Source organism: Anoplopoma fimbria, chromosome 17 (genome assembly GCF_027596085.1).
Source record: "Anoplopoma fimbria isolate UVic2021 breed Golden Eagle Sablefish chromosome 17, Afim_UVic_2022, whole genome shotgun sequence".
Taxonomy (NCBI): domain Eukaryota; kingdom Metazoa; phylum Chordata; class Actinopteri; order Perciformes; family Anoplopomatidae; genus Anoplopoma; species Anoplopoma fimbria.
In genome coordinates this window covers 8469984-8487271 of record NC_072465.1, presented here as the reverse complement: position 1 = coordinate 8487271, position 17288 = coordinate 8469984, and the positions used below count along the sequence as shown (strand labels likewise).

Sequence of the window (17288 nt, the reverse complement as noted above, 5' to 3'; positions counted from 1 at the left end):
AGGTATTCATTTTCCCCAAAAGGCTTTAAAGCCCACTCTGGTGACATCAGGAAGTCTCAACCCTATATGCTTAGCAAAACATGAGCGTGTCTGACACTGACGAGACACTACAGTATGTATATATATACACACACACACACATATATATAATATAATAAGTTATAAGTTAATACAAACTTCTACGCAAAGCAGGAACATGTTTATAGGCAAGCTCTGTTTTCACAGACGTCTTCTTTTCTTGAGCGATGGCCCTTCTTGACATCTCTGGACGCGAAGGAAACTTCAACAGCTCGTCAACGCATTCAAAGCACAGCCCTCCATGTGATAGAGCCCACGCTGATATTCCGATTATTGAACACGCGGCCTGTTCATCAGTATGAATTATGGCTGTACATCTTTTACATAATCACTGATATAGAATCGATAGACATACTAATCAAGGGCAGCGAGTATTGAGTGGGAGCGCCCACTGCCCATCAGTTATGCCTCAGGGGTGTGTGTGTGTGTGTGTGTGTGTGTGTGGGGGGGTTAGACAGCCACAACCCCTCGCGAGGAGCAGCATCATCCATCAAAAGTTTGTGACACGCAGAGGGAAATGCTGAAGCGTTTGGATTCCCGCCAATTTCAAAGAACAACCTTGGAGGCGTCGCAGATTCTGCGGGCTAACAAGTGTTAACCAAGGAGCGGCGTTCTGCAGGAGGACAGAGCATCACTGTACACTGTGTTTGCGCGCGTCTACAGAATATATAACACATATATTATTCCAGTGTGTCGTAAATATTCTCAAAAGTTCTCAAAATTTTTCAAAACTAAACTATTAATTGAGCCTGGCAGATTTAAATGAATGCACAAGTTAAGTAAATTAAGTAGATTTAGGTAAATTGGCTAAGCTTTCTAAAATAGCTCAATATCTCTGAGTGCATTCCCCTTTCATAGGTGGATATCTGGAATAACACATGCAGCCTCAATAAATGCATAATTTGATTCAAAACAAGGTAAGTAATCTTCAAAAATATTTTTGTTGAAATCCTCCTAACATTCTGACAGCAATCAATTAATCAAATGCTCTGACAAATAAAATAAAAAAAGAGCTGGAAACACTGGGCTGGGTTTTTTGGATCATTTTTTTTAATCGTTTTTTCATTACCAACTCTGCCTTAAATTAGCTCGTGAAATAAGAAATCTATTATCCAATGTAATGCAAGATAATTATGTGGTTGCGTTCATTTATTGTCAAACCTCAAACATTCAAACTGTTTGTTTGGTCTTATCCAGTGTGGGAGCTACAAGAGCAGAGTAGAAGACATTCAATCCCCTGACAAGAAATAAGAAGTTGAGTTACGACATGCTAATCGGTGAACAAAACGCCTTTCTGGAGTGCAGACTGGCATCGACGCTGGAAAATGGACCAGTGGAGTGCTCTGTTGACACGTTGCTGAATCCCACATGAGTATATCAGCAGTTTCCTTAACCCTGACACGCTATTCCAAATACGGAGTAAACTCCACCCTCTGTGAGATGCAGGTGAAATCTTTATAAACAGCTAGCAAGTAAACCTTGACTTAAGAATTTGTGTCTATGCTGTTTACAACATGGGGGAGTAACACATTTTACATAATATGGCCGTACGCAGCTGATATGCTAATGTTTTAGCATACAGTTAACTATTTACACATTGGGCAGACAAGAAGTCACATAAAAAAAAAATAAGCAACATAAATAAGTTGTGTGTTTGTGGTCAGCACTGCAGGGCGAGTTTGTCTCAGGCAACTTCTAGCAAAGGAACTCCACTCGTCAAATATTTGCATTTCCTCCTCTATAACATTGCTGTTAAACTAGATTTTTCTTATGTTTGCAGAGTTAAGACTTTTGACTTCCTGGAACATACACATTGTATGGTGTAAAAATGTGTGGCAGCATAAAGTTAAGGTTGCACTCCTCATACCTTACACCACTTTTATTTTGACCAGAGTCCTCATATCAGCTGCAATATATTGTTAAAAATCTAATCTATATAGTTCACCATAAATTGGATATGTGCAGCATCTATCATATAGGGTCTCCAATATCTGCACAGATGTACAGGAAGACTTACACAGACAACAGCCGATGCTGTACAGTCTCAATCAAATTTGATCCTGTGTTGCTTGTTTTGTTGGGGACTATTTTCAGATGTGGATTCATACACATTTAGTGGATACTCACGTCAGCAGGACAGCGTATTTTGGATCGACTTGCAATAAACTACAATGCCCATATTAAATATTATGAAAAAAACATGTCGCCCAGCAGAATGGTGTGGCTCCTTGCTGTGTTTTTAAAGGTTTTGGGAAATCGATGAACTTCTTTGGCGAAGAGGAATTATCTAAAGTGGCTTCACAGACAACACTTGTTAAGATCATTGTAAATGGAATATCACCAAAATCATCCTTTAACAAATAACAGAAAATCTTGTGTTTTTATTACGTTTAGGATTATTTACCAATCAATATTCCCTCCAACAAAGCAGAACCATCAATTATTTTAACAATCCCACCTCTTCATGATTCAATCAAATACAAGTTTCTTTTATGCCCTTATTCTTTCAACGATTTGCTTTAAGATGGGCGGCTGTGGCGCAGTGGAGAGCAGGGTCATTCTCCTTGGGCAAGACACTTAACCCCAAGTTGCTCCCGAAGGCTTTGCCATCGGTGTGGACTGGATGTTGTATGAATGTTAGAGTCTAATGGGCAGGTGCCACCTTGCATGGTAGCCCTGTCATCAGTGTGTGAATGGGTGAATGATATATAATGATATGTAATATAAGCTTTGAGCTACTGATTGTAAGTCGCTTTGGATAAAAGCGTCTGCTAAATGACTGTAATGTAATGTAATGTAAGATGCACCCCCCCTGCACGCAACAGGAAATTCATTATGACAGGAAGTAAGATGCTCTGAAGAGAAAATTAGAAGGTTTTGACATTCGTTAAATCTCTTGACTTTTGACCTTTCAGTTGCAGCGGATGTGCTTTTTTCACTATTTCTGGCTCCGGCTTTTCTGGCCAGGCTAATTAGCGCTGTGAGTGGGCTCAAAGTCGGTCTTGGGTCAAAATCAACAGTCAAATTACGCGTAAAACTAATTACCACCAAAAGGTCACAGTCGTTTTTTGTGGGGAAATAGGATAGGTGCTGAAACACCACTTGCACCCAAAGGAGTGTATTTGACTGGTAGTCTGCGTTTACATGAGCAAAAGATCTCCGCATGCCACCCTGAAGGAGGGAAAACTCTTGTACTTTAGTCTGCTTAAATTCCCCAAAAGAACTACATTGACACTCTACAGTAATGCCAGTTGCCCTTTAAATTATTCACTTGAACCTTCAACGTTCAATCACGCCACAGACTTAATTAAGCAATACGGAGAGTAATGAAGAAGATAGATGACACTCAGTCATACATGCATGCCCTGGGTCTGTGACAACAACTGAAGGCTGGTAAGGTCAGAGCCCAACAATTGATGGAACTGTCATCCTATCATAGTGGATATCCACCAGCAGAATCAGAGTGCAGATTGACTTCTCACTGGTCCGGAGGGGACCAAACGAATGGCCTGAGACATATTGGTGGCCTTGTCCCCGAACGCTAAACCCACTGAATTTAATCTAGGCGAGCGATCACTCACTCGCGGTTAATGTCATCATTTATGCCTGTCCAATAACTGGCACATACAGTAGGCGCTTATTGACTTCCTCCTGCTTCAGGAATATGAAGTCCGCGGGCCGTCAGTTAGACTCACCGGGGTCCGTCAAACGGTCTATCATCATGACGGTCCCCAATCGGTAGAGGAAATTCATTAAAAAAAACATTCATCTGCAAAACTGATAGTGCTGACTTGGCATCCTGGAATGTTGTTGTTTTCTTAGTTTGGTGTTGCAATGTTCTGGTTGAAAATAGCGTACGTTTTGTTCTATTGCACTGTTTATATCACTAAGAAGCCTCTTCCAAATGTATTAGCTGATTTATAAATTAATTTAAAGAGTTAAAAGTGCGTTGGCTGAAGGTTCTGAGATTCTTGTGCTTTACTTCAATGTGCCCATTGAATGTAATTGTATACCTCAACCCCACACTGTACATTTCAGTGATTTGTACTTTTCACTCTACTGCATTTAGTTGACAGCTATAAGTATTAGATTATTAGATTAGTTAAATTTGTTATATATTTTATATTTATTAACATAAATAGTTGATATGACCATAATTTTACTAATTATTATTAGTTAACATCAGATATGGAGCAGTATTAGCATTCATTTGGAGTTGTTTTTCTGGCCACCTCAGTGTCAGCTTTTTTGGCTCTGTTTTGGTCTCAACCTACTCCTGAGGGAAATATTTGGCTTTTTAGCTGAGCCAACTACATTCACCAGCTAGTCTCTAACTGTGTGGGTCTGCTGTTTGCTACTGAGCAGGTAGTCTAGAATGGGTTTTTAAGAGTCCCGTCCTCCGTTTCTGACAAGTGAAGCCGATGCAGAAGTGCTTTAAACTTGGCCTAAAACTGGCTCTACTTCTCTTTTGATTTATTCCCTCAGTAAACATTGTAAACATGAGTTTATGGTCTCAATCTCTAGTTTCAAGTGTTCTTCAATACAGCATGATGTTAATTTAGCAAATGATGGTCCCTATTAGAGTAAAAAAGACCATAAAGCAGGTTAGGCTTAAGGGCGGGGCTACTTTGTGATTGACGTGTCGCTACCACAGTCCGGTCTGGGAGTTGTCCCCGTTTTCCACTAGAACTTTAAGATACTTCTTCTACCACCGGTTCTTTGAAAGTAGTGAGAAGCACCAGAGGCAGCTCTATTATTTACCCATTGCTTTGAGTTTCACTTCACTTGGACTGGTTTGTAGGTTAGTGTTTGATCCGCCGTGATGACTCAGAATAAACTCTAGTCAGCACACAGAGGGAGTTACTAGTTCCCCAGAGACATGTTTCCATGTTTGTCATGTCGTAAATTAGCACCCACCATGGCACCCTGAAGGACCGACGGCGTGTCTTTTATTTCTGCTGTGCTTCTTTTTCCAGTGGAAGCTCGGGAGCCCCAAAAAAAGTTAACCCAGAGAGACGGAAAATAAACTCACATGCAAAGGTTAGACTGGCCTCTCGGCTGACGATGATCCCAAAAGAGTTGGAAGCGAGGCACTGGTACGTTCCAGCGTCTTGGTCCTTGTTCAGACGGTTGATTCGGAGGTTGCCTCCAGACAGGCTGTAGTGAGATCCAGATTTGGGACTGATTTCTGTGCCATTCAGTTTCCACCTGTAAATAAATAAATGCAGAAAATGAACATGTAAATGCACAAGTTAAACAATGTTCAGCGTAGACTGGGGGGGCGATGGAAGCGTTCCAGACTACACAAAGAGGAACGTGACTTGTACATTTGATTGTTTTTTAAAACAGGAAAGAAACAAAAGGTGGCGAGGGCCCAGAAATCATGGCCCCCCGGCTTCGTGTTAATCTAAGCAGCACTGAACCACAGCGGTGCCAAGGACTTGACTCCCTGAGAACAGATAGCATTGTGGGCCATCCATCTTGCCAGGCCCCAGTCAAAGCGCATAAAAATGCAGCTTAATCATTATGGCGTGACAATTAAAACAAATGCCTGCAACCTTGCATCCGCGCTTGTGCATTCTAGACCGGTCCGCGCGATAATCGTTGGCATTAAGCGTGATCAACGAAGGGTATAATTCTTCAATCCCTCCGCACAGATGCGTCTTTTATAGGAAGAAAATGCAGGTAGGAGGAAAATCTGTCATTTTAAAACAAAGATGGTTTCAAGCCATAACTTACTTCAGCAAAAAAAAAGAGCAATCCAATGCTGTTATTTGTTATCATTGATGTATAACCATCACAGCAATAAAAGGCTCCGCAAGGATAAACAAACATGAAAGGAGCATATTATGCCTTATCGGAAAATGGACAATGCAGATTTGATTAGGACCCAAGGTGATTTGGAGGTTGATTATTTCTTCCAGGAGAAGTTCTTCTGCTTTGTTTTTTTTTGTCTTTTTTTAATTGTCTCCGAATGATTTCAGGTTCAGCTGGGAAAAAGGCGTATTGTTACACTTGTGAAAGAAAGCAGCTTTGTTTAAAAAAAAAAAAGAAAAGAGGAGCTTTCCTAAAGCCCCTTTTTGTACAGTAGACAGAAGTTGCTTACAAAGCTGTTTGTGTGCACTGCTGTCCAACTCACATTGGTGTGCCAGTTTGGTGTCCTGAGACATAAGAACCTCTTTTTTTTTCGTAATAGTGTGGTATTTGCTCTCTTTAATACATACTAATTTGCTTTAAATTTGAAAATCAACTGTGTTGGATGCTGTGGAAATTGGATTGCGTACAGGATCATCATGTACTTCACAAGTAGGAGCTGATTACATGAAAAAAACAATGTCAGACTGTGTTGTTTAGCCGCCTAACCACACCCAAATGTCTCACTTGTGGGCCGGGCATTGCAGCACTCACAAAAGCGCCTCCTCAGACTTTTCTGTTTTTTTTTTTGTCCCTTTTAATAGATAAAGTGTATGCAACACAATGGTCTTCTCCGGTTCAGTCATAAGTAAGTGCCCGCTCTCATGAGCCTTATTACTACACACAAGAGGAGCCTGAGGGGTGGTGGGTATGGCGGCGGAGGTCTCCCAGGACCGTGGCAGCGAATTCGTTTGCAGCTGAGTTGGAACAAACAAAAATCAACATAAATATCTCGAGGCCAAGTAACACCTTTGACTCGGATGACAAAAAGCGCTGAGCGGACAGCATCAGCCTCAGATAGTGGCTCCCTCTGCTTCTGAAAAGGGGGCCCCATCAAACATAAAAAGCCGCAGCCTTTTTTCTCCGGCCGTAATTGCTCGGAGGGACACGGCGGCATTGTGTCCGTATTGAAACGGTTTAATAGGGCGACAGCTTGAAAACCAAATGTTGCGCAAAATATTTTGGCTGCTTTATCCACGCCTTTCTAAAACATTAGACTGGTTAGCTATTTGAGCCTGGGAGACGTTATGATGGTTCTGAGTGACTGATCACTTTTCCACATTGAAAAAGGCTGGAGGAAGAATTTAACATGCTTTATGATATATATATATATATATATATATATATATATATATATATATATATATATATATATCGTGTGTATATATATATATTGTGTGTGGTGGTTAAACATACTGTAAAGTGAAAGATAATCGCACACCCAGAGGTGCCAATGTTGTGAAAAAATGTAATGCCCTATGACAGCTTATGTTGCTCTAAGCCAATTAGATAACATCTTGAAAGCCACTAAGTGACAGATACACTAATTTGTGTGAAGCTCGAGTACATTCTAATTGCGGGTAAATTAAGACTGGTTCGAGGGAAACTGAATCCGGTGACTGTCACTTCTACAGCGGAGCAACAGATTATATCAAACAAGTATCAACTAGATTATTTAATAATTCCATTTAAAATGATTTATGCTGGCAAGCAGGCCACAACAGCAGTTCCATTTGTTAGGCACATGCTTTATGCAATCATGTAACAACAGGCCGCGTACACAGTGGCATAATACCACACCATCTGGCTTATGAGGCTTTGGATGTTAAGCGGTCTGTTCCTTTTCTTAAGCCTGGTGCTTTGGTGCATTTGTGCTACTGCACTTCACATAGTTACATTTCAAATTTTAAATCTAGTTATAGAACCGGTAGATCAAATCAAGCAATCTGATTGGTTCAAAGCCATTTAACATCTAATTCCTTGGCACTTTCAATGTCTCTCCACGTATAAGAAAAAAAAAAAACTTTAGACAAATGTGTTGTCATGATTGCTTAGCGACAGGGTCACAGGGTCAATCACTTCCCTCCAATACGGAAAAGGTTACACATAGTTAGTAAAAAAAAGTTAGCCGCTAAAACCTCTTACAAAATGGAAACATTAAGGCTAACTTCTATGGAGGAGTGGACTTAGAAAAATAATCCACCTGCTAAACTACGAGCAGCGCTACGCAAATAGGAGGTTCGACAATTTTGATGAGTCTTGACTGCAACAAGTTTAAAACCAGAGTTACTAGCAACCCAAACTCCGAGACCGTAAAAAAGTGTAGCAACATCCTCGCCACCCCAGGCAACACACCACCCTCTCACAAATAAAGACAAGACTAGTACAAGCATCAAAGTCACCCTACTGGACAGTTTCTCTGTGGTTGCACATTAAATAATTAAATCAACATAACGCTAGCCTGTGATGAAATAAAATAATTATGCTAGCTAGTAGATAACGTTCCATTGCAACTGCCTCGGTATGTGCAGGAAGCTGTAGAAGTGCCTATTTCAGTGTGAACATGAATATTTATTCATTCATTTAATGAAAACAATATTTAAATTGGAATGTGTCTATAACTTTTTTTTTGTTTCCATAATTGATGTACATACATGTGCATTATAAAATAGCACAACTGCTGGTGCTCTTGAAGGGTAGAAGAAATGCCTTTTAAAGAGGAAAAATACTGCATAAAAATATCAAACCAGTCACCATAGCATACCATTTACCAAATTGCCACAATAGCTAAGAGTTTCCAGGGAGAATTTCCCTTGTGTCCTCTGAGCAAGCTCTCCACTGTCTGAGCTGTACAAGGCCATAAAAACATACATTTCAACAAGTTTTGTGGATCTTCTTCAGGGGACAACTCTAGATTTTGTGAACTGTAACACCAATCCACCCACCCAAGTTGTCTACAGGCTTGATTCCCCAGCGTCTGACTTTACAGAGGGACGAGGTATCTGAACATAGCTATGCTTTTCGCACTGTGAGCCCTGCTTATCCAATGGCCTGCGACTACCGGGGCGGCCCAGCATGGCAGTGACCCCACAGAGTTAACGCCACAAGTCTAGCCGGGCCGGAGTGAAGAACTTGACCTGTCCAATTCTTTTAGCAGATATCAGGCGGGCACTTTCATCATTAATGGTATCTAACATGTTGGGAATTGCACTATAACTTATCTGATTTCATGCGTTTATATAGTTATTTTACTGTATGTAGCGTTGTTATTGCTGTCTGTTTTCAACATTAAATATTGCTTGCAAGGGTATCTTGTTGAGACACATTATCTTTGTCAACATTTTAGATTTTAGATTTTTATATTTACAGAACGTGTTAAAAATTCCTCCTCTATATTTGCTACAAGAAAGCTGAATGTTTTTCTCGTATCCAGGACTCGTAGACTGCCAGCCCCCAGAGGATGCTGCAACGTCCTCTGGGGACGCAACATTAAAATAAAAATACACAAAACTTTGAAACATATAAACGCAAAATAAACCCAAATCCCAATCAAGAGGTTTTACAGCCGCTTTGACAGTTATTTAAAAAAAAAAAAGTGTTGTAATTTTGTTGCAGTATTAGCAGTTTTAAATACTGTGCTGTTGGGTGCTTTTATTTTGACGTCTCAAATGTTGGAGGTGCAGCACCTTTGGGAGTCTTGTTGTGTCCAGCTCTAATTGGATAACTGGTAAACGATCAGCCTTCTTGTAGAGCATACTTTAATAAATATGACTGATGCATTATAGGATATCCACTTTTTTGTTTCCTCTTGGGAGAGTCAGATACGAGGAGATTGACAAACTATTATTGTTCTATTAGGAATAAGACTACGGATGTAGCACTATAATAATAACTCGGCAATATTAGCATTCACTTGAGTGGTTTTTTCTTCCAAAACCTACTCATGTTTCTTGTTTTTTAAAAATTATAAAATATTTTCACTTCATTCAGGTTTTGTGCAGACAATAGGGAGCACTACTACTTATTTGCTTGTTGCATTAAATGTAACCGCTCAAGCGGTCTCAATTTCATGCTGTTCAGTTGATGAACTTTGAACACAACTTAGCTGTCTTCTGTTTGTCAGCACACATCTTTAGGAGGCGGCGGCCGCTCTGACGGGGACCGAGCGGCAACCTTGGCAGGAAACAGCTGATTAGGTCATCCTCTAAACTGCCTCAATCCCAAAGTATTAAATGTACCAATCCTTCCGATTCTCACCCCAGCCATTTCAGTGGGCAAACATGATTGATCTGAACTTGCCAGAGAAGCTGGAACATTACAAAACACTCTTTCAATAGACCAATGGTTCATTCGAGGAGGGCAGAATAAAGAGAGGGGAAAAAACGCTGCTCTTTGAACTCTGCAGCAGAAATGCAAAGCTTAACAGGCGTTTCTCAGATACAGATGGACCAGTCAAGTTTCCAGCAGGGGGTTGAGGGGGAAAATCCACCACAAAATGGAATTCATGTAACACATTCCTATGATCCTGATCAGCTAGGGCTCGACTCAGGAGGATGAACAAGAACAGAGCCAAGACTCTCTTGTTGCTGCTTCAAGGGACAAATCCTGGAGCGATTTCATTTAGGATGAATGGGAGAGTGAATCTGAGGACACAATGGCAATACCCGGCATGCTGCGGACACTTCCTCCGCTTCATTACTGTTAAGACATCGCTGAAGTCAAAGCACATTCAAAAGTACAAGCTCCAAACTCTTTTATGAGTCCACGAAAAAAGTCAAATTCACTGGCAGCTTCGGGCTTTGTAAGATTAGAAGCTCTTTGGTTTCCAGTTTTAGAACAGAAGTGTCATGTATGGATTAAACTGTCTGAGATTAAAAGAACAATGTGTGATCGCTGTTGTGCGGCTCATCGTTTTAGTCTGAATAACACGAGAGAGCTGCAAAAGCCATAAGTCTGTGATTACGTTATATTCTTAAACTACTATCAAGAATTACACTGATGAAACACCCCTAATGACCGTACAGATTTTTTACAGCCCTTTTGCCCATTTCTACTTCTTTGTGAAATATATAAAACTAAAAACATATTTAGAAATATCAGTGTTACAAGCATAAATCTTAAAAAACATGTCCACTGATAACGCCTTTTTTAATATAAAAAGTTTTAAAATCTCTGTTTCAACTGTAAATAATGATCTTTTTACAGTTTTCACCACGACAAGAGCAACAATGCACTAGTCCGTCATGATGTGTGTTTAACTGTCTGTGGTTCTTAGCCGCAACCCCATATGTTCCAATTGCATTATTAGAATTGGATCAAAACTAATTACTTTCATACTTTATTTAAAATAGGCAACAACAAAAACAAATCCTTAAACAACTGTGGTGTTAAGCAATTATCCCTCAAACAGGGGCAATTACTGTATTTGTTGGAGCAGCAGAGGATTAATACACATTTAGAGCGCTCCTGAGTATTTTCAGCAGTGGGACAGTTATGTAATATTGACTTAAAATAAATGAAATGTTGATCACAACGTAAGAAGCATGTCACCCAGTGCAACAGTGTGGCTCACTGATGTGTGTTTAACAATGGAGCTCTATGGCACAATAAGATACGTCAGGCTTAGTTAACACAAAAAAATACTTACTAGTAGGATCAATTCATTGTTGGATTTGACATTTTAGTGGGAGTTGTCGACAATAAGAAAAATATAGAATAATTACCGGACTTAGCCTTCAAGTTGTGCTGATGCGAGCAGTTTAAGTAGCTATTATATGCTTTACCTTGAACAGCTCTAACATTTAACTAATGCTTCTGTCGTGACAAACCACTTACTTTTCTGTTTCCACTTTTAATTAAATCCTCCTTTAAAAGCAGGATTTCACGTCTAACAGAGTGGTATAGCTACTTCTACTTAGGAAAAGCATCTGAACACTTTTTCCACCACTGCTCTATGGGTTCATGGATGTAGATGAGTCTGTGCCCACACAAAGTGATTAATCAGTCCTTCAGTGCAAAGCATTACTTATTGGTTGAGGTGGCAATAACATGAACAGGCTACATTATGTAACAGGATTTATGGGTATTTAAGGTTTCCAAACGTTCACCCCCATTGGTACTCAGAGCTGCCCGCATTCGAAGAGGGATTGTTTGAGACAAGATGGAGACATTTGCCAGTGATAAGTTGTCGGGGGAATTTTTTTTTAAGGATGCTGACATTGTCAGCGGTACAAAAGCAAGCGGCATTGATGGGGAGGAACAAAACGTGCGGAGGGGAACAAATGACGCCCTGCAGTCACCCACTCACCGGTAGATGGGTGGTGGGCTTCCCTGGGCTTCACAGCTGAACACCACCTCCCTGCTCTTCGCCACAGTCTCCACGGGATACACGATGCTGCCGGGCTGCTTGGTGAAGACAGGGCTCTGCAGGACACCGCTCTCTGTAGGACACAGGGAAAGACAACACGGCTGACTACAAATTTTAGACAGCAGCCTGTTTGTAAAAAAACAAAGAAAAAAAAAAAAAAAAAAAAAAGGGAAAAAAAAGCCAATTAGTCGGAGGCAGAAACAGGTTGATGCTGCTCTAAGTGTTTAGAAGGGCAAAACCACAAGTAGACAAAACATATCAATTTGAACCGCCTGTCACGACAGCGCGGTGCCGAGAAGAATGATTTGAAGCGGGACATGTCTTCAGCAGCTATTTAGGTGGTAATAGGATGTAGAGACTGATTTATGTTGAACAATTGTCCGGCAAAATGCCTTCATTTACGTCTGTCAAACTGCTTTGTTTTTTGTGTCCATTTGTTTATTTATTTGCCCGGTCATGTTTTGATTGTGTGTCCATGCAGAGGTGTAATCAGCTGGTTTCAGGTGGCCGGAGCAGTTTGTTGTAAATGACACAACTGAATTTTCAGTTACTCCATTAAGGCGCCATTAACGCAGTGTGTTCCTCTGCATGGCTTTACAAAGTATCAATGACACTTTAAAGATAAGGAAAATTAACTGATTTTATCAACTTTTTTTTTCTCACCTGTAGCTTAATTGTCCTTCTTCTTTAAAGTTGAGGCAACCACAATCCAGATTTGCTGATAGCCTGTTTTCTTTTATATTCATTGGTCTTTTTTTTTTTTTGCATTGACATGTTTATTAATTTGAAAGTAAACAGAAATCTTCGATTTTACAATCCAATCTGAAACCTTAAAAATAATAAGTAGAAAAAGACAATGAAGTAGAAACTAAAAAATCAATATTGCGTTTAAAACGCATGTTGCGCTTTAGAAGTCTGGAGCCTATATGTGTTTAAAACCCAACTGTAGTGTTGATGGTATAGTCCTTCAGAGAGCTTTATAGGTGTTCTTAAACATTTTGAAAAAGACAATATTTCACAATTGAACGAGGATTTTATTTGGACTGGGGCTTGTACGTGTAAAGTACCTCAAACAATCTTTTTCTAATATTTGAATGTAATATTTTCTTATATGTGTAAATGCAGGTGTGTGAGAGGGAAGAATGACCTCAAGGAAAAGACAGAGATAAGGAAAATGTACTGTTCTAAGATAATAAAGATAGAAAATGACAATGTGTCCACCATACCAACTTCAATGGAGTGATGCAGGGATGAAATATTTTTGTAGGCTAACAGGAAGTTAGCATCGTGCTGGTTTCCTCGACAACAAGCCAATTGGATTTTTTGATTAGATTTTGGATTATTGCAGAAAATAAGCTCAGTGGCAAAAACGTGTATGATACCAAAACGTTTTGTACAGCAAGATAATTGTCACAAATGAACACCACTTTTTTGATTTTGGAAGCGTAAATGCAGTCTGCAGTAGTAAACACACTTTTTTTTGTCACATGACTTCACATCACCGCTAAAGGCAGTCTATAGTCCAGCGTGATGATGTTTAGAAGTCCCAGTTAGCTACTGGTTAGCAACAGCCTTTTTGAGACACTTAGAAGATTCAAATTAATGATTGGGATATTTGCTCTAGGACATATCTTTAGTCCAAGAGCAAAACGTTCAAATCTGATATGAGATTGTGGGGAATATAATTAATGCATGTATCATGTATATATAAAATACTGCAGCAAAATTTGATTAGATTCAAATTCATCGTCATTGCACAAAAGTCCAAAAAACGGAGACAACGAAGTTAGCATCTGCGTACAAAAAGCAGTAAAGTGCAGAAATGAGAAAATCAGGTGACTTTTTTTTACATGCTCTACATATCAGGTCTCAATCTACAGTAGAAGGTGAGAAGTGACTGCTGGGCTGACTCTATCACAGGTAATGAGCTCCAGAGCCTTCACACAGAACAGCTGAATCATGGTCTAAAAGTGTGGGAGTGAAGGCCGGACGTTGTCATTAATATATTAACAGGAAGTCAAGTCATTTTTTTTTTTTTGCCCTTACCACATCCTTATTGAGTTTCCATGCATGTCCAAGTTGTGCAGAATTTGGCTTCACGAAGCCTTTCATGACCAGGAAGTTACCTGGTAAAGTAATCTGAGCTTTGATCGGAGGAGAAGAGCTTTAGCTAGTATTTGACGGATGGTAGCATTACATTCAAATTAAGTGAGGAACAATCAGCTTGTACTGTATCTGTTTGTGAACCATAGCTTTGCAGGCGGCACAAAGTGTTTCCAGGAGGCCTGTGAGATCAGTCTCACACTGTAGCTTTATGGATTGTTCCCCTTGGAAATAAAATACAACCGAGTCTCCAGGGCACCATTGTATATTTTGGAATTTAAGATGATTCATTTCGTTCTTCTTGAGGAACTCTCCTCATTTATTACTGTACCTCACCACATATTTTATGTGCCCAAGTGTATTTACTGAGGGAACTCAAATTACTATGAATTAACTTAGTTATTTACTTTAAATCGTGAATTTTAAGTTCAGAATATATTGATATTGCATTTTAATTATTTTTGCACATGTTTTAAATATACTATATATGTAAATATATGAATTGTTTTAAAAGAACATAGTGTGTAACATTTAGGGGAATCTACTTGCAGAGATGCAATATCATATTAACTAGTATGTTTCGTTAGTGAATAATCACCTTAAAATAAGAATTGTTGTGTTTTTGCAAGATAGAATCAGCTATATATATCTACATACATAGCAGGTCCTCTTCACAGAGCCTTCGCTGTGTTTCTACAGTAGCCCAGAATGGACAAAACAAACACTGGCTCTAGAGAGGGTCATCCACGCCATTGCTTTGGCCACCATAGTTCTCCTACACACTTGGCACAGGGGAATAGTTTCAGTTGGTTGCAATCTGCGACCTTACTACTAGATGGCGCAAAATCCTACACACTAAAACTTTAAAGCAAATTATTTACAGTTTATTTTATAATGCAAAAGTGTAAGAAAATAAATCTTTGCACTTTTGCATTTACGTATATTATATTATTTTAAAAATTAGATGTAGAAAAGCTCTGACTTTAATTTTGGCAGGACATCTTTGCTCAATGATACTTTTCTTCTTCTTTTTGTTAAGAGTGGCAACCTTTAGTACACTTTAAACTAGAGGAGAATATTTCTACAACAACTGTGCCACTGTTCTATCAATTCAGTATAGAAATGTGAGGCCTCTGAATGATGACTCAATTACTTTGTTTATCCTTCTTATAGTCACTTTTCCTATTGACAAACTCTATGATCCTTGAAAAGCGCTCTCCACATCTAATGACAGGATTCCTATGAAATCTGCTGCTGATATTTAAGTTCCCTCATCTTTTGATCTTCTGAACTTTTCTACATCACCTCCATTGGGTTGAAACTTCAACCTGCACAAATTCAGGAAGCAAAACATTGATGTTGGCGAATTCTGTAAAACCTTACATTCAAATACAATCGGCCGTGGAACAAAGGTCTTTTGTGTACACTTCCTCCACAATGGAGATTGCAATCGGTAATTTTGTCTCCAAACTACGTAAACTTTTTTAGCAACAGAAACTGTTGCTAGAAAAACAGCATTGTGAAGGTAGTGACAGATCCATGCAGAGCTGTAAAGGACGGTAGACACAGGGTGATGCATAATTCAAAGAACTGCTCAATAGGCAATCTAATTCAAGAGAATGTCTCCCTACTCACCTCACTTTAACAGTATCAGAGTATGCTTCCAATCTCCTCAGAAGCATTCAAACATCATGCTAATTCTAGTTTGGGGTAAGCTATTCTTTTTTAATGCAAAACTGAACACAGAATTTAAATGCACCACTTCTGACACGCATGCAATCTGCATTCATCTGGACGGTGACATGAAGAATAAAAAGCTTCTGATGAAAACAACAAGGAAATAATCTCTATGTCTACAACTTGCTGTGCAGCTAGAGCTGCCCCTCAGCCATTAACCAACATCCCTCCAAAAGAGGATTTGAAACAATACAGCAACATTTCTGCTCATTTTTTTCCCTCCTCTAATTATTTCTGGCATGTGTTAGTTGCTTCCCGACCATCCAGTAGTAATTACTGAGCTCATTCAAGGACGCAACAAATCTTATCTGTCTGACAACTTTTCAATGTTTTGCCCACTGTGCTCGCCGTAAACTCATAAATTCTTGGGCAAAAAAAATCAATTTGAAATTGACAATTTGTTCATTGCCAACATGCGACAGTGCACAGATTTGAAGCAAAAGATAATACTGACTGCCCCACAAGAGGCTTGTTGGTTGCGTTCAATAGCCATTCTGTGACTGCAATTGAGGCGTGAGTCGAGGGGCTCTCCAACGGAAATGCTCTTAACAAACCTTATTGTGTATCGGCTATCAGCGAGAAGAATAATCTATGCCTCATGTGGTAGAAAATGCCAGAGAATATGTTCCTCTGTATAATCTGAACTCGCTTAAACACACAATAAGGTAGAATTGGGGACTGAGGTGCCAAAAAAACACCAGCAGCCTTGAAAAGATGTCCCCATCAGATTACAATGGCCCCATTAATCCACACCTGTCAGAATAAAAAACAAGGCTGTGTCACTTGATAGAGCGACAGAAATTCTACATCGCTCAATTTTATATTCAATGCAGAATAATATATTCATCACTCATAAATCATCAGCGCTATATTCAGTGAGTGTGAATATCTGTGAAATCATCTCCACAGATATGCCTAGTCTATTTATTGAGGTGATATGCCAAATCAAATATATAATGTGTTAAATAAACATTAGCAAATATAGTATATCTTTTTGCATGTGCAGCTTGCATAATGACGCCTATTTATCTTAATACTTAGTCATCATGCAGACATTATGCTCCCTTATGCTCTTGTTGTCGGCATCCAATTCTTCAAGGCATAACAACAGTAGGGGTGTCAGCTGCATACATAGTAGGAGTGTAACATAGACCTGTAATCTGTATCTGTAGCTGTTTACTTCACAAACATCTATTATCTTAATCAATAGGAAATGGCTGTGGCTTATACTGGAGGACGACAAAAGTCAAACGGCTATATTTTGTGTTGTTGAAGTATTCAAAATAACATATAGTAAACTAATTTAACG

The 17288-nt window shown here is 39.4% G+C and overlaps 1 protein-coding gene across 1 annotated transcript in view; it reads right to left on the bottom strand.

Moving 5' to 3' along the window:
- Positions 1-17288, bottom strand: part of cntn4 (contactin 4) — a 126410-nt gene that overhangs the window by 86547 nt on the left and 22575 nt on the right. Inside the window, exons 2-3 of the mRNA XM_054616652.1 lie at positions 12080-12212; positions 5111-5286 (exon numbers count right to left, since the gene is read on the bottom strand). Coding sequence (XP_054472627.1) covers positions 5111-5286; positions 12080-12212 — 309 coding nt within the window. The remainder of the gene's footprint in view (positions 1-5110; positions 5287-12079; positions 12213-17288) is intronic.